General features: G+C 39.1%; 1 protein-coding gene across 1 annotated transcript in view; it reads right to left on the reverse strand.

The window, feature by feature from the left end:
- The window catches only part of GABRR3 (gamma-aminobutyric acid type A receptor subunit rho3), a 72,246-nt gene that overhangs the window by 45,926 nt on the left and 4,316 nt on the right, over nt 1-22,004 (reverse strand). Inside the window, exons 2-4 of the mRNA XM_043993433.1 lie at nt 16,210-16,261; nt 15,737-15,842; nt 134-201 (exon numbers count right to left, since the gene is read on the reverse strand). Coding sequence (XP_043849368.1) covers nt 134-201; nt 15,737-15,842; nt 16,210-16,261 — 226 coding nt within the window. The remainder of the gene's footprint in view (nt 1-133; nt 202-15,736; nt 15,843-16,209; nt 16,262-22,004) is intronic.

Genomic DNA, 22,004 nt, shown 5'->3' on the forward strand with positions numbered 1-22,004 from the left:
ATAATGAATGTGAAAAACATGTGTCAGAATGTAAGAAAATGCTTTAAATGAATGCTTTCTGTATCAGTGACTTGAATGTTATTCTGTGTTCATCTTTTTTGTGAAAGTATTCATATGAAATCATAATACTCACCATGTCAACTTCTGAAATGCTGTCAATACTTTCAATCTGGACATCTATACCCACTGGTACTGGTGCCCCTGCAATGCAGTGAAAGAATTGTCCTTGCAAAAGAAACAAAGTAAACACAAAACAGTTTGGGGGTTCAGGAGGATGGCGTCAGCAATGGGAAGAGTAGAATAGGGTCTAGCACTTAAGCTGAGTCTTGAAAGAAGTTAGGAAGAAGGGAGGGACTACGTTATACCCAGGCATGGAGATGGAGGCATCAAAGTGAGATTTTATTCATGGCAAACATCTGGTAGACTAACTTGGTTGGGAAATAGAGGCAACAGAGCGGAGTAGTATATAATCGGCTTGGAAATGTAGACTGTAACCAGGTCTTTAAATGCTAAACAGAGATACTTGTATTTCATCTTAGATGTAAGAGGGAGTCACAAGCAGTCATGTGATATATTCAGATTTGTGCTTTATGAATCTCAATTTGGTAACTGTGAGGAGGATGGATTGGAGAAAGTAGACACTAGAGTCAGGGAAACAAATAGGAGGCTATTGCGACAGTCCAGGAAAGAGGGGAAGGATATCTGAACTAGGATGGTTGTGGTGTAGATGGAAAGAGGGTTCAGATTCAACAGGTATTGTAGAGGTAGAATTGATACAACTTGGCATCTTATTGAATATGAGGGAAAGGGAGAGTCAAGAACTGAGGACAGCTCCAAGGTTATGAAGCAGCATGACTGAAAAGGATAGTGATATTTGCAATGGAAACAGGGAATTTAGGAGCAGGAGCAGATATGTGGTACAGTAGATAAAGTGTGGAGCCTGAAATTAGGAAGACCTGAGTTGAAATCCAGCCTCAGACATTAGTAGCTGTGTGATCCTGAGCAGGTCACTTCACCCTGTTTTTCTCAGTTTCCTCATCTGTAAAATGAGCTGAAGAAGGAAATGATAAACAACTCAGTATCTTTGCCAAGAAAACCCCAAATGGGCTCATGAAGAGTTGGACACAACTGAAATGACTGAACAACAATGGAGGGTTTGGGGGATAATGAGTTAAGTTTTGAATTTGTTGAATTTAAGATCCTCCAATTGAGACACTGGGTTTTTCCATTGTAAATAAATCTGACTAACCCTTCTGTGATGGAAACTGTTGTCTGTTGCCAATGTGATAAGAAATAAGGGATTATCCCCTAGGAATGGGGGCCTGGAGGTATCTGAGATTCTTCTTTTCCCTCAATTCAAAGCTTGGGATGGGTTTCATTATCACAGATTTACTCAACATGATGTAGAGGAAAGAGATTTGAAGTCACATGACCAATCATGATTCTGCTCCTTATTAAAAGTGGACAAAATGCTTCATCTCTCTAAGTCTCAGTTTCCTCTTTTGTAGTATGAGGGGGAAAGGGCTAGTTTCTTTTTAGCCCAAACTCTCTGATTCCTTGATCCTATAATTCTGCCCAAAGAAAGTTAAAGGAAATATAGGATATCACGACTTTCCTAAAATGTCCCAGCCCTAGTTTCCACTTGTCAATCACTAGTTTGGTGATAGCCATTGAAATATCCATTGAGGTTAGCTGGGCAGGCACATTTTCATATGTTTCTTGGCCAACACTCTGTTTCAGGGGTATTCTGGGTCAGGCCCAACTCAGGAAGGTCTGGTTGTTCAGATTTGAGATTGGAATGGAAAGAGACTCCAAGATGATCTAATATTTAACAAAAGAAATTATACTTAACAATAGCATGGGAAAAGAAATTCTTCAAGGATATAGCTTTAATTTGGTTGGTTGGGCTCAGTTCTTCTACCTGCTCATTTGCCAAGGTCTTGTTAGACAGTGGGTACCAGGTTGTATAATGGTACACCTGAGCATGTGTGGATCAAAATTAAGGTCCCTCAACTTCTGCACTGAGTTTTTGTATTTATGTGACTAGGACAATGGCAGAACCTTAGTTTCCTGGACCAATCAAGTCTCAAAGACATTTTGATTGCCTTGTTGGGTATACCCCACCCCAACCTAGCATATATGGCAGGGATCTTAGTAAATGTTGATTCCCCTTGGTCCTGTCCCTCAACTTTTGGGCTATCCCAGAACCCATCCTGTATGGCTAGGCAGAGGAAAGATATAACAGCACTGCGAGAACCCTACTCCAGCCCAGGTTACCCAGAACCTATCCAGACTGATTGTTGGCTCACATAACACAGATGAGATGGGAGTCATTTTCTGTTTCTTCCTGTGAGATGGGGAGCCCCACTAGATCCTGTCATGTGCCCTGCCACTGACTCCTTAAGTCCTCTGAGACTTTATCATCTGCATGCTTCTGTCAGCATCAGTATCTACTATGCTACCTGAGTTAAAATCTGACCTCAGACACTTACTAGCTGCGTGACCCTGGGCAAGTCACCTAACATCAATTGCCTTAAAACACCCCAGGCCATCTCCAGTCATCCTGATAATATATCTTTCCACTGGACCCAGATGGCTCCAGAGGAGAGAGTGAGGGTGGTGACTTTGCACATTCCTTCCTCACTTAAATCCAATTCATTACAAGTCATGACATCTGTCATGGACCTCTTGGAGAATGAAGGACAAATGATAACAACAATACCTAATCTGCTGATGTAACCTTAGGATTGATGTAAACTGAGGACATCTGGGCCTTGCCATCCACCATGTTTTTGAACCCTTAGGACTTCTGGGACTTTCTATATTGCTGCAGAATTTTAAAAAAAATGTTTCTGTTAATTAGAGTGTGAGCTCTTGGAGAACAGGGGCTCTTGTTCCATGCATATCCTCAGTGCTTTGCTCATAGTGTTTAATGAATTATTTTTCTTTTGTTCATTCATAAAGGGGTGATTGAAAGCCTTACAAGTCTAGCTTATTAGAGGCAGATAGGTGACACAGTGGATAAAGGACTGACCCTGGAGTCAGGAAGACCTGAGTTCAAATCTTACATCAGATACTTATTGGCTGTGTGACTCTGGGCAAGTCACTTAACCCTCATTGCCCCTCAAAAAAAAGTCTGGCTTATTAACAGTTATTAGAAATTGTAATGTTACATTTGAAAATTAAGGTAAACTGAGAGACAAAGTTCCAAGCATGATCAATTTATTAGTTAGATCAGCAGTGACTAATAAATTGAGTCTATGGCCTCTCAATAATCAAAAATTTTGAGTGAGGGCTGACAAGGTCTTTTATAGCAATTAACAAGATGACAGAGCAAAATATTGAGCAATGTAGGTGTGTCTTCCTTTTTTATCTATCTGTTTATATATAATAGTATTTTTTCCAATTACATGTAAAGATAGTTTTCAACATTCATTTTTGTAAGATTTTGAGTTCCAAATTTTTTTCCTTCCCTCCCTTCCCTCCCCCCTCCCAAAGCCAGAAAACAATCTGATATAAGTTATACATTACAATCATGCTAAACATATTTCCACATTGTTGCTGCTTGTCCTCCATTCTTGACATCTGCATGATGTCATGACTTGCAGTGAATTGGATTTACATAACAGAAGTCTGTGCAATGTCACCAACCGCGCTCTCTCTTCCAGAACCATCTGGGTCCAGTAGCAAGATAGCTATGGGGATGACTGGAGATGGCCTGGGATATATAAGGCAACTGGGGTTAAGTGACTTACCCAGCCAGGGTCACACAGCTAATAAGTGTCTGATGTAATATTTGAACTCAGGTCTTCCTGATTCCAGGCCTGGTGCTCTATCCACTGCACCACTCAGCTGCCCATACTATTCTGGCAAGTCCCTTAACCTTTCTTTGCATAAAATGGGAATAATAATAGTGCCTATCTCAGAGGGTTGTTATGAGGATTAAATGGCATATTATGTAAAATAAATGCTTTGCTAACTTTAAAGTGCCATGGCAAAATGCAAGTTATTATTCCCCAAAGCTACTCTCTTTTCCTCAGTCCTGTACCCTTGGGATTCCATGCCCGAATGCAAATTCCTCCTGCATGTAGCCATTTGTGCAGTGGTCTTATAAATAATGAATGGACAATGGGGCAGTTAGGTGGCGCAGTGGATAGAGCACCGGCCCTGGAGTCAGGAGGACCTGACTTCAAATCCGGCCTCAGACACTTGACACTTACTAGCTGTGTGACCCTGGGCAAGTCACTTAACCCCAACTGCCTCACCAAAATAATAATAATAATAATGAATGGACAAGACACTGGGGCACAGAAAAATAGTGAAATCAAGAATTGTGGAATTTTAGAACTATAAGCAAAAGCCCAACCAGGGCTGGGGTGGGGCGGGGGTTATCTAGAGCTTAGTTCCAGGACACTGACTTGTATCAAGAAAGCATGCATCGAGGTCCCTCCTCTGCCCTGTGCTGGAGCTTTTCCCAAGTCCAGGCTGCTATCAAGTTAACGGCATAGATGTCATCATCCCGGTCTTACATCCTCTGTTGATAAATATTCAGTAGGGGAGGGAAAACCATACAACAATACTCATAGGATGAGAGCTGGAAGAGCCCAGAGAGTGAAGCTAGTCCATAGCCTTCATTTTGTAGATGAGGAAACGAGCTTAGAATGGCTATTTACTTGCTAGGGTCATAAAGACAGAAGGGGCAGGCAGGATTTGACTTTGGGTTCTCCAACTTCAAATCCAGTTCCCTTTTCCCTGAACAGTGGTTCACAAGAACTGTTGTTCTTGTCAATCACCCGTTCTCCCCTCTCTGCCCTTCTTCCCTCCCCCTATATCCTCCCTACTCCCCCACACCCTCAATCCTTCCTCCTCCAGGTTTCTCTGTTTCCTGCCAACTGACTTCTATATTCCCAGCCAGAAAGGGACCAAGTCCTTGCTTTAATGGCACAGGGATGGTAACTTCTGGTCAAAACTCATCCTTTGCCATAGATGGAATTTGTTTTTAAACATTCATAAAATAATCCAGAGCTTATCAAATATTTCACCATGGACATTTCAGTCAAGTTAGCTATGGGTATCAAGAGTCAGACTAACAGGGACATTGCATTGTTGTTTTCTAAACCACTTTTCAATTGTGGGTGGGGTTCCTACTCAGGCCTGGCCCTGGAGTAGGAAAGTAAAAGCATTTTTTTTTAACTTTTGTTCTAGTAGTTTTTTACTGACAATAGGACATTTTAAGGAACATTCCCATACTCACATGCATGCATGTGTGGATATGCTTATACACATACAGATGCACACATGAATGTATATGTGTAGACAAGTGTATCCACACACATTTCACAATGAAGTGTTACCATCTTTTGAAGGAGAAGCTCTTAAAACTAATTTGAAAATTCCTAAATTACCATCTCAAGTCAAATTTATATTGAACTCTCTAAAGATTTTGCTCAGAAATCCATAGCCCCTATTCACCTTATAAATCATGCTTTGTTAGGGGGATTGGCTGGGGATGGTGGGGGAGGATATAAAGGGGACAAGAACTAGGCCCGTGATTTCATTGATATAAATCAATGTAGGACAGCACCTTCTCAGCAACTTAAAATATTAGAGAGTTGGTCAGCCCTAGAGCACTCAAAGGAGGTTAAGTGACTTTCCCAGGGTCATACTGCCAGTGTGTGTCAGTGGCAGGATTTGATTTTGAGGTCAGCTTTCTCTCTATTCAGGCAAGTCTCCTCTTTGTGTGTGAAAGTCATTTTCAATACAAAGTGCTCTTTGCTGAAGCTCCTAACCAGAGTTATAAAGGACATGGTTCCTTTTGTTCTGTCCAGCTGGAAAAAAAAATCCATTACTTTCATCCATCCACCATCTGCAAATCCAAGCCCTTTCTACCAGGACTGACAGAGAACTAGAGGAAAACTCCCAGAATAGCTTCAGAGCCTTAACTGACTCTGCTCCTTTATGATAAAACCAGAGCTCAGTGATCAATTTCTCCTGGCTCCTGATAGTAGCTTTGGGAGTTACTCTTTTGCATACAGTAACAAGCTTCTCTCCGGCTCTTCATAAGTCGAGCCTTGGGATGGGTGTTACCACAGCAAATTGGACAGTGTCAAAGGAATCTGGAGTACAGGGGGAGTGATTGAGTTTGTCCAGCAGTAGAAAAACTCAAGGAGAGTGGATTGGGGAGAAAAACCAAGGTGTTCTTCCAGCTGGTAGATTACAGGTATGCAGATTCCAGGTCTGACTGATATCAACTTGGTGAGGTTTGCTCTTCTGATTGATGTGGCATGAGCAACGCACATAGTCATCTCTTGAACCAAGGAAACTGGATTTTCGCCAGACACCAGAATTCTTATTTGTCTACTTATTATTACCTTATTTATCTATTTATCTTATTTACAGCTGAAGCCATAACTAAGATAAATAAGGCAATGTCGAAGGCTGCAGAGAAATCAAGAAATATAATCAAGAAATATAAAGACTGGGGGCAGCTAGGTGGCGCAGTGGATAAAGCACTGGCCTTGGATTCAGGAGAACCTGAGTTCAAATCCAGCCTCAGACACTTGACACTTAACTAGCTGTGTGACCTTGGGTAAGTCACTTAACTCTCATTGCCCTGTCCAAAAAAAAAAAAAAAAGAAATATAAAGACTGAGATTTGGAAATTAAGAGATTGTTAATAATTTTGGAAAGAGTAGTTTTGGTTGAATGATGGCTTGGAAACTAGACTACAGAGATTTAAGAAGATACTGAGAAGAAATGAAGTGGAGGCATCTAGTATAGACAGCATTCTCAAAGAATTTAGCCACCAAAAGGTGAAAAGATATGAGATGATAGCTAGTAGGGGTAGATGGAGTGAGAGTTTTTTGAAGATTGTGGAGACATGGGCAGTAGAGAAACAGCTAGTAAACAAGGAGAGATTGGAGAAAAGTGAAAAAGTGTGGATGACAGATCTGCTTGAGAAGATGGGATAGGAAGGAATCACTTATGCATGTAGAAGGAATTTTCCTTTGGCAAGAAGGACTACTTCATTATGTGAGACATGGGTGAAGGAAGAGATAGTGGCGGAAGACAAAAGAGTGACGAGACATGAGTAGGAGGGTATACAAGGGAGCTTTTGGCAACTGGCCTCAAATTTTTCCAGTAAAATATAAGCCAAGATTCTCAAGTGAAAAGATTGGGGTCAGGGGGGATCATCTGAGGTATAAGGAGGGAGGAAAAGGATGTAAGAGCTGCTGTGATGAGTGGAAAGGTGAATGGGCTAATAGGAAGTATAAAAAGATTGCCTTACAGCAGTGAAGACCAAGTTGAGAATATGTAACATCAATTTGCAGTGGATTCAGTCAACTTGGTTTCATGATCTTCTCCAACTTAGTTCAGAAGTAGTACATATGAAGTAATGAAGGCATCAGGTGGTTGGAGTGACCCAAGGCTGAAGTTTAGTAGGATGAGATTGGTGGTACAAGGGGGCAAAGGACTGGAGAGGAGAAGAAAGTGTGGAGTTGAACGGGTCCACCTTGGGTTCAATTTGGGAAAGGGAGACAAGAGTAGCTAGTTCAGGGGTGATGGGAAAAAACTGAGGAGTTAAGGACCTGAAGGTCATAGTGTGAATGAAGAATGGGATTTGGGATTGTAAGGCAATGAGATATATGTACTGCTAATAGATTTTGATAAGATAAGAGAATTTCAAAGTTCATGAGCATGGAAATGATGCATTTGTGAGTGATGGCAAGATCAAGGGTATGACCATATTTGTGTGTGGCTGAGGTGGAATGGAGGAGTAATGTAATGAGAAATGAGAAAGTGGTGGAACTGGCAGATTAGGATGTTTGAGGGATTATCAATATGTATGTTGAAATTTCTAATATGAGGGTAGGAACTGAGAAGGATAAAAAGACTGTGAGCCAGGCATTGTACTCACTGAGAAAATAAGGGAAGAATTCTTGAAGTAGGGAGATAGCAGCTACCAGAATTTTGGATAAGTGGGAGCTATGGATTGTGTGAACCTCAAAGGAGGAGAGGTTACTAAATGATAGTGTTAGAGGGAGAACCTGTAAGTGGCATAAGGGGATTGAAAAGTTTCCAACTCCTCAGTCTAGCCTACTGGGTTGGAAAATGAATGAAAATGCTCCACTAAATTATCTAAGTGTTTCCTCAACTAAATTATCCAAGTGTTTCCTCAATCCCTATCCTTGTTGAATAAATCAAGTAAACATCCTTTCATTAATGACTGAATAATCTACAAGTATCTCATTTTGTGCTGGACAGCTAGGGAGTGCAATGGATAGAATGCAGGCCTGAAGTTAGGGAGACGAGTTCAAATTCAGCTTCTGACACTAGCTGTGTGACCTTGGGCAAGTCACTTACTCTGTTTGCCTCAGTTTCCTCATCTGGAAAATGAGCTTCAGAAAGAAATAGCAGAACACTTCAGTGTCTTTGCCAAAAAAAAAAAAATGCCAAATGGGGTCATAAAGAGTCAGACATGATTGAACAACAACAAACAACAAACTCATTTTGTTCCACAAGCAAACCTAAATTACCAGGGGATGGACCTAACCCAGAATGGTCTTCACAACAACCTCATAAAGAAGCTTCCTCTTAAACGTGAGCAAGCCAAGTCGTGGAGAGGTTAGGAAACCTGTACAGAGTCATACAGCTGGGTAATGACAGGCAGCAGTACAGTCTGAGGCTCTGAACTCCCCAGACCAGTTTTAGTAGGAGGATCACAGAAGTCGCTGATATAACTGGTGCTTTTAATTGCAGAGACTCAGCTGCCAGAAGTTCCATATGCTGTAATTGATTTCAATTCAAAGAAGCAAAGGAAATAAATCTCACATCCATAAGACTCATAAAAAAAGTCTTTGGTTGGAAGACGAGAAGAATGGGGAAAACATAAATAAAGAAAACGAGATGCAATTTATAACCCAAGTTAAATAAAAAGCTCCCCCTAAATGTACATCTTAATGTTTCCACATAATGAGTCAATTAATCTTCTAATGCTTTATAAAAGTAAAAACCACCGCAGGAGCAGCTGGTTTTGATGTTAAAGCTAATTAGGAAAACACATTAAGACAAGAGAAGTGCTTACCTTACGTTTAGCTCAAGAAGAAAGTAGTGTGTACATGAATACTTGCAGATAGATAAATATACAAAGGAAGAGAAAATAAGGTATAAATTACTTTTTACCTCCTGTAACCAGATTTGCTTGTGTCCAAGCATATGTATAGGTGAAGGAGGTTTTCCTGATCTGTGGAAGAGACAGATAAGCACCAACTCTTACTGTATAGGGATGCTACATCAATAGACACATGATCACTGGATCAAGAGCTATATGGAATTTAAGAGATTGATCAGATTATAGCTTTGACCCCCAAATCTGGGGTCTTTTGAAGATGGATTATACTAAGGAGCTGACAGGTAAATTTTCGCTGTGAGCATTTACAGATCAGAAACTGGCAAATGCTAAAAATCAGGGCTTGATTTATTGTTCGGCCTACAGGTAAGAAAGTGATGGAAAAAATGTAAATAATGTAGATTAAATTTTAAATCGTGGTTCATACATCCTCCCTCTCTTTCCTTTCCAGCTAGTTGTTAAACATCTACCAGCACAACCTTGGCTGGAAAGAAGGTCATTTAGAGGGCAACTAGGTGGTGCGGTGGATAAAGCACTGGCCTTGGATGCAGGAGGACCTGAGTTCAAATCCGGCCTCAGAAACTTGACACGTACTAGCAGTGTGACCCTGGGCAAGTCACTTAACCCCCATTGCCCCACAAAAACAAAACAAAAAAACAAAAACAAAAAAAGAAGGTCATTTAGTCCAACTCTTTTGTAATTGCATAGGGTTAGAGCTGGAAGAAAGCATAATTATCTAGTCCAACCCCCTTATTTTTACAGTTGAGGAAACCAATAGAGTATCTTGTCCATAGTGACAGGGGTCATTAAGTGAGGAATTTAAACTTAGTTTCTCTGACTCCAAATCCAGTTAGTACAACAAACAACCCCTTTATTTTACATATTAGAAAACTGAAGTCCAAAGAGATTGTGACTTGCTCAATGTCACACTCATAATAAGTACCAGTCATAATTCAAACTGAGGTATTCTGATTACAAATTTGGTGCTCTCTTCTCTTTAAATATTGTTTACTGAGACAAGTCTTAGGACTGAATTCATTGAATATTCTGACTATCTAACCATTATAGCAGGACAGGCTACAATTAGTCATAAGGAGACTTTCTTATCTCCTCGAGAATAATATGCTACTTTGGACTAATTACCTGCATTCAAACACACAGATACTTTAGGATTCTATGGTGTTTAGACAAATTCCTGAAGATACCCAAATTAGGCAAAGTGGAATGGAAAGATTTGAAAATTTTAGTAATATGGGGATAAATAAAAATCATCTTTAAGAAACAAGTGAAGGCTTAGGTCATAATAATCTGGACCGCATGCTGTCATAGTGCAAATTCACATGACATTGACTTAGACACCATCATTGTTGCAGAAGCCGTGTGGAGTGTGATGGTCTTGGAATTGAGAAGACCTGGGTCTAAATCCCTAATCTCTTACTTACTTGGCATGTGACTGTGGGAAAGTCATGTCGATTGTCTGAGGCTCAGTTACCCCATCTGTATGTTGAGAATAATAATACTTGTGGTATTAACCTTTTTGTTGGTGTTCAGTTATTTTTCAGTCATGTCTGACTCTTCATGCCCCCATTTGGGGTTTTCTTAGCAGAGATACTGAAGTGATTTGTCATTTCCTTCTCTAGTTCATTTTACAGATGAAGAAACTGAGGCAAACAGGGTTAAGTGACACCCATGGTTAGGGTTTTTATAAGACTCAGATGAGATAACATATATAAAAAGTAATATAAATGTCAGTGTTATTATTATTCCTTGTTGCATTTGACTATAGACAGCCCTTTCCTCTAGGATTTTTAACAGATGAATTTAATTAAGGAAAAATAACCTGATCAAGACATGAAGGTAGCTATTTTGGAACACCTATAATGGTACAGAAAACTCACTGAAGAACAACAGTCTTCAGGAAAGGTTGTCCTGTTTATTGGTTTCCTCTCTTATTATTGCTCATGTGAAGAGAGCCCTCTGGTGGTCAAGAAGGACCACAGCCCAGGCTTCTAGCTATCCTCAGTCCTTCCTGTCAGTCAGTCCATCAGTTTGCATTTATTAAGCCTTGGCAGGGTGCTGAGCTCCCAAAATACAAAGAAAGGAAAAACAAAAACAAAAACAAGCACATCAAAATCCGTCAAACAGTCCCTGTTCTCAAGAAGCTCACACTAAGGGAAAAGAGATTTCAGGGAAGTTTTGAAGATATCAGTGACTAAGCTACTGAATGAGATGCTGAACAATTCTTTGGCAATGGTGGTTATTGTAAGATAAAAGGTTTGTGTGTGTGTGTGTGTGTGTGTGTGTGTGTGTGTGTGTGTGTGTGTGTGTTATGATACTAACACAAAGGCTTACAAAATCTCTGAGTTGGAAGAGCTAATCCAACTCATACTTGAATAAGAATCCCCTTTATAAAAATACCTGGCATGTGGTCATCCAGCCTTTGCTTGAAGACATCAAGGAGGGTAAACCTCACTGTCTTCTGAGATAGCTCCTTCCAACTAGAGATTTCTCTAATTGTTAGAAATTCTTTTAAAATTTTAGTAAATTTAGTAAAGACATTTAGTAAGCTCCTACTTTGTGCCAGGCACTTTATAAATATTGTCCCATATTATCATAACCCTGGGAAGTAGGTGCTATTATTATCCCGATTTTTCATTGAGGAAGCTGAGGGAGACAGAAGCTAAATGACTTGCTAAAGGTCACACAGGTAGTAAGTGTCTCAGATCACATTTGAACTCAGGTTTTCCTGACTCCAAGTCCAAAGCTTTATGATCACAGCACCTCGCTGCCCCTTGGAAGGAAGCTGAAATCTGCTTCTTTCTACTCATTGATCAAATCAAATGGTTCCAAGATCTTGAAATAAGACTGTTTCAGGACTCTAGAACAGCAAAAACAAAACAAAACAAAACAAAAAAGGAAAAAACCCTCCAAACCAAACCAAAGTAAACTAAGCCAAAGAAAACCAAAAAACCTTCTGCCTAATCATGTTCTAATTTTACACAGCTAATAAAATAAAGCTGGAAATCTGGGACCTATGTGGTATCTGCATACTTTTCATCATACCCACCAACAGTCGGATTTAGGATATCTTTAGAGCTAGAAGGAAACTCAGAGGTCATCTACTCCAGTCTTCCCATTTTATAGAGGGACAAACTGAATCCCAGTTCTCCAAAGTCATAGAGGTAATAAGTAACAGACCCCGGAACCAAATCCAAGTCCTCTGATTACAAACCGAGCATTCTTTCCATTGAACCATATTGAATGGATTAGATGAGAAAGCATAAGAGCAAATGCATTCTATATTGTGCCCATCTGCCTGTTGTCCTTTACCGGCCCCAAACTGTAACCATGACAACAGCTTTACTGAAAAGTTCTAAGCTTCCTCCCTCCCACAGACTCCACGATTATGATTACGGATGCAGCTGTGCTTGTTTAATTGCAGGAAAAACCCTTTCTCCCACATCCTTAAACTCATGTTTCCAAACAACATTAAAATAGCAGTTAACAGTTCAGGAAGTCTGGGAGTGTGACCGAACCAGAAGTAAGCATGATGGTTCCTCCCTCCCTCAGGGAGTCTGAAAAATGAAGTGGGGGACCTGGATTCATTTTACCACCGGTTCTATGTCTTTATTGTGCCCCTGTAAAAAAAAAAAAAAGACCATATTTCCCTCTCAACATGTGATCATGTTCATTTCCGAAGAATCATAGAGAGAGAAGGGACATTGAGAGGTCATATATATTTCATTTCTGTGTCTTTAGTCAGCGTAAAGTCTCATTTATCATAGATAGGAGGTCCAAGCACAGAACAGGACATAAAGAGGGGATTCCACATGAAACCAGCCCTTCTGTGTTTTAGCAGATTGACTTATAACTTGCATTAGAGGTAGTTAGGTAGAATAGTGCATTGAACCTAGAGTCAGGAAGACCTAATTTCAAATCCAGTTTCAGACACTTGTTAGTTGGGTGACCCCTGCCTCAGCTGTCTCAATTATAAAATGGAGATAATAGACAGGATAATAAAAAGCAACTATGTCATAGGGTTGTTGCGAGAGTTACATGAGATAAAATTAGTAAAGTACTCAACACAGTGCTGGCACATAGTAAGTGTTTAAAAATGCTTATTTCCTTTTTTTCTACATTCTCCTCTCCAAATCACCATCTGATAGCAATGGACCTATCCAAACTTAGCTAGGCTTGTTGTTTTCAGCCTAGCAAAGTAGGTGTTTATTTCTAAGGTTTTTTTTGAGGTTTTTTTGGTGAGGCAATTGGGGTTAAGTGACTTGCCCAGGGTCACACAGCTAGTAAGTGTCAAGTGTCTGAGGCTGGATTTGAAATCAGTTACTCCTGATTCCAGGGCAAGTGCTCTATCCATTGCACCACCTAGCTGCCCCTTATTTCTTGTTTTTTGTTTTTTTTCGGTAAGGCAATTGGGGTTAAGTGACTTGCCCAGGGTCATACAGCTATTAAGTGTTAAGTGTCTGAGGCCGGATTTGAACTCAGGTACTCCTGAATCCAGGGCCGGTGCTTTATCCACTGTGCCACCTAGCTGCCCCTGCCTTATTTCTAAGTTTTAAAATTTAAAAGTAACTCAAATTACCTTTGACCCAGCAACACCACTGCTAGGTCTGTATCCCAAAGAGATTTTAAAAAGGGAAAGAATTTATATATACAAAAATATTTATAGCAGTTATTTTTTGTGGTGGCAAAGAAATTGGAGAATGGCTGAACAAGTTGTGGCATATGGTTGTGATGGAATACAATTGTGCTATAAAGAATGATGAGTAAAATGCTTTCAGAAAAACTTGGAAACACTTATGTGAACTGATGCAAAATGAAGTGAGCAGAACAGAGGACGTTGTACACAGTAACAGCAATATTGTACGATGATCAACTATGAATAACTTATTCAAAGAAATACAATAATCTAATACAATTCTGAAGGATTTATGATGAAAAATGCTCTCTACTTCCAGAGAAAGTACTGTTGGAGTCTGAATGCAGATCGAATCATGCTTTTAAAAACTTTTTCTTATTTTGTTTTGGTCTGTGTTTTCTTTCACAACATAGCTAATATAGAAATATGTTGTGCATGACTGCACATGCATAATCTACATCAAATTGTTTGCCTTCTCAAGGAAGAGGGAGGGAGAAAGAATTTGGAACTCCAAAAAATTTTTTTTTACTCTTTTTTTTTTAAGTGAGGCAATTGGGGTTAAGTAACTTGCCCAGGGTCACACAGCTAGTAAGTGTTAAGTATCTGAGGTCGGATTTGAACTCAGATCCTCCTGACTCCAAGGCCGGTGCTCTATCCACTGCACCACCTAGCTGCCCATGGAACTCGAAATTTAAAAAAATGAATGTTAAAAATTGTTTTTACATGTAATTTGAAAAAAAATAAAACTTTTCACAAAAAAGAAAGTAATTTAAATTATTTACAAATATCTAAAAGACTTAAGAATCCTGATTCTTCTTTTACAACATGATTAATATGGAGATATGTATAGCATGATTGTATATACATAAAAATATGTATAACATGATTATATATGTGTATGTATATATATAAAACATATATATGATTACTTGCTGTCTTAAGGAAGGGGGAGGAAAGGGAAGAAGGAAGAAAAATTTAGAACTCAAAATCTTACAAAAATGAATGTTGAAAACAATCTTTACATGTGATTGGAAAATAAAATGTTACCAAGGGAAAAGAAGACAAGAATAATCACAAGGATTATGAGATATGTGTCAAAGTGATTGAGGATGAACAATATTAAAAATATGCTTATATATAATACGTGTGTGTGTGTGTGTGTTTTATATGGGCGTTCCAGTTGAAAATAAAGCAGAGCTTCCTACTTCATACTTGGTCATCACTAGTTCAATAACAAGCCTAAACATTTACTTAAAATTTGTCACACGTGGAATTGTTTATGGTCATACATCATTTAACTGTGCATAAGCTTTCACTATGTTTCATACTTATATAACGCTCCCAAGCAGTGTTTTGCTATACACAAAAATTGCTGACATGAGCCATAGGCAGGTCTGTACTCAAAGCCCTTCCAGCACAGTAGGGCCTGTTGGAGCTTATACTCTGCTGGCATAGTTTTTGAGAATGCAGGGTCATCTGCACAACACAATAAATCAGGAAGTAGGATTTTAGCATATTAATTTTTTAAATATTCTGTACCCATTGACAGTTTTATCACATGTTATAATTTCACCTTGCGGAGTAATGCAGTCTTATCTATAGACAACATGTAGTGGAAAGATGAGAATTTATTTTTTCAGTTTAAGATGCAGTTATGCAAGACAGAAATGCTTAATCTTGCTGTTTTCTTTTCTGTAAAATCATGCTTGTACTCTCTACCTCTCAGGATTGTTGGGGAGGAAATGCTTTATAAACTCTAAAGTTCTGTATTAATGAGAGTTGTCATAAAATGTGAATCATTATCATTTAAGGAAAAATATCTGCTTCAGAGCTGGTTTTTCGTCTTGAGTTCTTGCTCCAGTTTTCCGTTTCCACTTGCTCTAGGGCCACATTGAGGAAAGTGTGAGAAGGAAATTGGCTTTCACATATTGGTGCCCTAAAGCTTTTACTCACCTCCAAATCCAGGCCTCATTGCAAAATCATGGTCTTCTATATGGAGAAGTTGATCATACTTGAATGGCCATACTTTTGTACTGTCTTTCTTCTTCATTTTAATTTCTCTTTTGCTGGAAAAAAATAACAAAATAAACAAAAACAAGAAACAAAAAAGTCTTGAGATGTTATCATTATCCTGTAATGGCTGAATATAACTTCTATAAGCCTTGCAAGATATTGTGAAAGAAGACTGGAGAAAGAATGGAGATTTATGTTGTACATGATTAGTGATATTCTGATGTTTATTAATTATTAGCTTGTGGAGGAGGGATGGGAGAGCTAATGGTGTAGAATTACAGTTTGAACTCCACTGAATTTTGCCTGATTGAATACAGACTACATGTATAGTCCCACAAATGTCCTCTGAAATAAGATGGGAGTAGTTTGGAATAAGAAAAATTAAATTGATTTGTTGTACCTGTATTCATTACCCAAAGAGTGTGATAGCAGTTGTTCTTGTGATTTCTCAAATTGGACTCTTTCCTAAAATTGTCTGGGACACAAATGCAACTTATGATCATTAACAGAATATTCGACACTGTCTGTATCTTCCTGTGTAAGCCTTCACCTATTAGAATGTTGTTGTTCAGTTGTTTTTCAGTCATGTCAGACTCTTTATGAGTCCACTTAAGAGTTGTTTTTTGGCAAAGATACTGGAGTGGTTTGCCATTTCCTTCTCCAGCTCATTTTACAGATGAGGAAACTGAGGCAAAGAGGGTTAGATGACTTGTTCTGGATCACATGGCTAGTAAGTAAGAAGCTGGATTTGAACTCAGTAAGGTGAGTCTTCCTGATTCCAGGTCTGGCGCTCTATTCCCTGTACCACCTGGCATCATTAATAGGTAGCAGAATTAAGAGTTTTGAATAGTGGGTATATCATTGTTAAATGCCTGTGGGGGGACATGCATCTATGTAAAGGGAATATTTGAAGTTGTGGTAATGAATAAAATTGCCAAAGGAGGAGGTATAGAAAGAGAAAAGATGACCAGGGTAAAAACTGGGAAAACACCCCCATTAAGGAATCAGGAGGAGAGTAAGGAGCCAGAAATGGAGCCTGATGAAGAGCAGCTAGAAACACAAGATCAGAATTTCAGAATGGAAAAAGCCCTTAGAAGCCATCAATCCATCTTAATCATTTTACAGATATGGAAAGCAAGGCCCAGAGACATTTAGTGACTTGGTCAAGATCACAAAAGCAAGAGAGTGGCAAAGGCAGGATTGAAACTCGGGTTTTATGATACAATTTCTTCTGTCCTTCATACTGCTACCAGATTGACTTTCCTTATACATAGATCTAATCTATGTTATTATTCTGTTAAAAAATTTTCAGTGTCTCCCCTTTGCTTTGTAAGAAAAGTTCGTTCTCCTTAGACCGGCATGAAAAAAATACCATCTATCTTTACTTAAGTTTTATTTTAGATATATCCTTCTCACTGCCCAGAAAACAACTTATGACAAAGAAGAGACAAGAAAAAAAATAGGTTAGCAATATTAGCCAAATCTGGTACATGTATTATTCTGTATGCATAGTTCCTTACCCATGCAAAGAAAGCTGGATGGTGCATTCTCAGACCTTTTCTTTGGGGCCAGGCCTGATCATTATAATTACAATATTCAGTTTCAAACTTTCTTGTTGTTCTTTAACCCTTCATTAGTTCAGTCCATTGTTTATATTGTTTTCCTATTCAATTTACTTTGCATCTGTTTATGTAAGTCTCCTCATGCCTCCCTATAGCCTTTATATTCATTGTTTTTAACAGTGTAAGAAATATCCTAACACATTCATGTGTACCACCCCTTTTGGGGCTGCTTTTCCATTTCCCATTTGAATTCACTGCCTGAATCTCCAGAGTGGTTGACTAATCCCATTAGGAGGGGTTTGAGGGATAATCCTAAAGTACTGGAGTTTCAAGTATTGTCAAGTATTAATCCTATTAATTATTAGCCAGTGTGAATTATCATTTGGAGAAAAAATTTTTTTTTGGTGGGGCAATGAGGGTTAAGTGACTTGCCCAGGGTCACACAGCTAGAAAGTGTCAAGCGTTTGAGGTTGGATTTAAACTCAAGTGCTCCTTAATCCAGAGCTGGTGCTTTATACACTGTGCCACCTAGCTTCCCCCGGGAAAAAAAATTTAATAAGTAAGTTTGGTGAGTATGATTGTCATAGAAATAGCACCTTAAAATGAGACCACATTCTCTCCTTGCACACACAAGGCACCTAGGGAGAGTGAGATCAAATTTAGGGAGAGTTCATATTTCCAAAGAACACACTCATAGCTCCTGGTTACTAGAAGTCCTGTTTCTTCCCACATGGAATTCTCATGAAATTCCTCTCATGAATAGCTCTCTGCTGGGCTCCAAAGGTTAGTGCCCTTGTAAAGACTTAAAACTTCTTTTCTTTGGTGTGTCTCTCAGTTCAGATGTAGCCATCAGCCTCTGCTTCTCTGAGAACATTTCTATCACTCCTGGCGGATACTGCTATCAATTCCAATGGTAACTCCCTATCTTCTGACTTTTTGAAGTGGCTGGGGATTAAAAAATGCTGCTGAGAAAACTGGAAAGCAAAGAAATTAGGTTCAAACTAACACCTCACACCATATATTTAGTTTATTTTTGATTGATGGGTTCAATTGAGTTGCCTAGACCTTCTGTGATTACAATAATTGAAGTAAGAGGAATTTCTGACCTTATACTTGTACTGAAATTTAGCTAGTTCCCAATTGATGAACATCTACTTTTCCCTTTTTGATGCTACAAAAATGCTCTACTCTTTGAGTTTATGGTTCTCCTTAGATTCTCTCTCTCTTTCTGCCATGGAAAAGTATATATTAGAGACAAGACTTGAACCCAGGTTCTCTAGAGCCATCTGGGTCTAGTGGCAAGATATATTATCAGGACAACTGGAGATGGCCCTAGATGTCTAAGGCAATTGGGGTTAAATGACTTGTCCAAGGTCACACAGCTAGTAAGTGTCTGAGGTGAGATTTGAACTCAGGTCCTCCTAAATCCAGGGCTGGTGCTTTATCCACTGAGTCACATAGCTGCCCCTGAACAGTGAAATTTCTGAAAGAATTCACCAAATATAATTGAATGGAATGCTGACATTGAGAAATTGGCAAACAAATCTATATTTATGTTATCAATATGGTTTTTATGGGTTTAATTAAACTGTTTCCTTTTCAGCCTTTAACTTCCAGACTAAAGAATCCTAATTATTTGATAATGAGCAGTCAAGAATACCTAATCTTCTAGAATTATGGGCATTTGTACCACTTGTTTTGTGGGTATAGACCCACACTAGACATGGGACCACTGTAGCTTGGCTCACATGATCTGGTAATTCTTTGTCCACAGCTCCCCTTTTGGATGGTTTCTTGGTTTACTCTTTTTTTTTTTTTTTTTTAATTTTTGGTGAGGCAATTGGGGTTAAGTGACTTGCCCGAGGTCACACAGCTAGTTAAGTGTCAAGTGTCTGAGGCTGGATTTGAACTCAGGTCCTCCTGAATCCAGGGCCAGTGCTCTATCCACTGCGCCACCTAGCTGCCCCCTTGGTTTACTCTTAAAGGGCAAACCTGTGGCTCAGACTCATACACCACTTACTTAAGACAAATGTTCTACTTTAGTCAGACCAGTGTCTTCACTGGCTCTAAACCTGTCTGTAAAACTGGAAGGAATCTTCTATTTCTTTTTAAGTCCTACCCATCCTTTAAAATGAAGCTCCCGCTAAGCACTAGTCCTGGAGTCAGGCGGACCTGAATTCAAATCTGACTTCAGACACTTATTAACTGTGTGACCCTGGGCAAGTCACCTAACCCCAATTGCCTCCAAAAAAAAGGAAGGAAGGGAAGGAGGGAGGGAGAGAGGGAGGATAGAAGGAAAGAAGGAAAGGAGGGAAGGAAAGAAGGAAGGAAGGAAGGAAGGAAGGAAGGAAGGAAGGAAGGAAGGAAGGAAGGAAGGAAGGAAGGAAGGAAGGAAGGAAGGAAGGAAGGAAGGAAGGAAAAAAATGCAGCTGAAGTCTCACTTGCCTTGAAGCTAATGGTGTAATGGATAGTGTTTTGTGCCTGAAATCAGGAAGACCTGACCTCAAATATAGGCTTAGATCATTACTGGCTGCGTAAGCCTGGGTAAGTCACTTAGCCTTTGATTGCCTCAGTTTCCTCAACTATGAAATGGATAGAATAATAGTCCCAATCTTGAAGGATTGCTGCAAAGATCAAATAAGGTAATATTTGTAAAAAGCACTTAGTCTAGTGCCTGGTACATCATATGTGGCATATAAATGCTTATTTTCTTCCCACCTCCTGCTCCCTGAATGTTTCAGCTACAGTAATCAACTCTTCTTCTGAACTTACATAGCACATATGATCTTATCCTTAATGTTATTGTTTACATTTACCATATAATAGATTTTGGTTTCTTTGTTACCTGTTAGAATTTAACTCATTTTGTTTACAATTTTTAAAAATATATGTGCTTTTTCTCTGTAATTATTATACAAGTTTCTTGAGAGCAGGGACTATGTTTTATGCTGTCTTTTATATAAGACAGTCCTCTTCTCAAAAACCCTCAGTGGGGAAAAGGGCAGGGATTATGCTGTTGTCCATCTTTGTATTGTCAGGCTGCTATTACAGTGCGTTGACACAGCTGCCATGGGCATTATTTGTTTTGCCCAGGCTTTGAACTCTAAGGGAATGATTATATTCTATTGATGATAATGATTTAACCTAGGTGCTAGCTGTTAGTCCTGGAAAGCCTGAATGGGGAGAGGCTAAATGGACTTGCCAAGGCCTGATCTAGGGGGAATCTTTAAGAAAAAATATACCCCAAACCCAACAACAAAAATTATATCAAGAAAGGAGGAGGGCTTTTTGGATTTGAAAAGCTATTTATTATTCCACTCATGGGCTTGTGTTATTGACTTGAATATGTCCCTGTAAGCTGTGACCTGAAAAGTTGCCCCTGTATGTCTTTGCCGACTGCTTATTTCTATATCTTTGCTTAGTGTTTGCTTAAATTTAGCAAAAAAGTTTGGTTGTTTTTTTTTAATATTTATAGCATTGATCCAGTTTCTCCAAATTTTGAAATTGCATTTGGGGCCAGGCACTTAATAAATCTTTCTGGAATTGAAAGGAATTTAACTGAATATCTCTTATAACACAAGGCACATGGTTGGTAGCTAACAATAAATGTTGGAAATGAGGACATGCGTGACCAGTGCCCATCATACTTTGGTGAAAAAGGGAGTAGAACTCACCACATTTTGATGACAGCAAACATTTATTCAGTACCTACCCTGTGCCTTTGTGCTTAGAACTGTGCTAGGCTGTGTTAGTATTACAAAGGATGATTTATGTCTTCTGGATTACCTTCTGTCCTCGAGGAATTTGAGGGGTGTCAAGACTTGCATACACAATATAAGCCATTTATAATTAAGTTTCAGAGAAAACTGTGAAATCTTGGCTCAGTCACTTCACTCTCTGTACCTCGATTTCATCATCTGCAAATGAAAGACTTGTATTAAATTATTTCTGAGGTCCAACCCATTATTAACACAGAACAGATGGGTCTGCTTGTCATAAGCTGTAATAAAGAAATGCTACTTCCTCATCTTATGCATGAGGAAACCAAGGCTGAGAGGTTAAGTCACATCAGTTGAATGCAGTCTGTGAGTCCAAGTTTAGCATTCTTTTCACTGTACTACAGTTAATAAATCAAATTTTTAAAACTTTTATTTATTTTAATTTTTAATATTTTATTTACCCCCAATTACATGTAAAAACCATTAAACAGGGGCAGTTAGGTGGCACAGTGGATAGTTCACCGGCCCTGGATTCAGGAGGACCTTAGTTCAAATCTGTCCTTAGATACTTGACACTTACTGGCTGTGTGACCCTGGGCAAGTCACTTAATCTCAATTGCCTCACCAAAAAAAAAATTAAAAAAAAAAAGTTTTCAATTTATGCAGAAACAGCCCAGTTAAATGTCATGAGCTTTTCTCAGTAATGTACTCCTGGACTGAGAATGTAAAGGAAAAACCTAGGCTGGGAATCCTAGGATACAACAAAAGAAGCCTGTCTTTTGGCTATTTGAGGCAGTGCGGTGTAATGTCCAGAGTGTCACATCTGGAGCCAGAGGATCTGGGTTCTAAGTCCAGCTCTACCATTTACTTCACCTTTGTGACCTCAAGTAAATCATGTCAGCTCTCTGGGGCTTCAGTTTTCTCATC

This window comes from Dromiciops gliroides, chromosome 3 (assembly GCF_019393635.1).
Source record: "Dromiciops gliroides isolate mDroGli1 chromosome 3, mDroGli1.pri, whole genome shotgun sequence".
NCBI classification, from domain to species: Eukaryota; Metazoa; Chordata; class Mammalia; order Microbiotheria; family Microbiotheriidae; genus Dromiciops; species Dromiciops gliroides.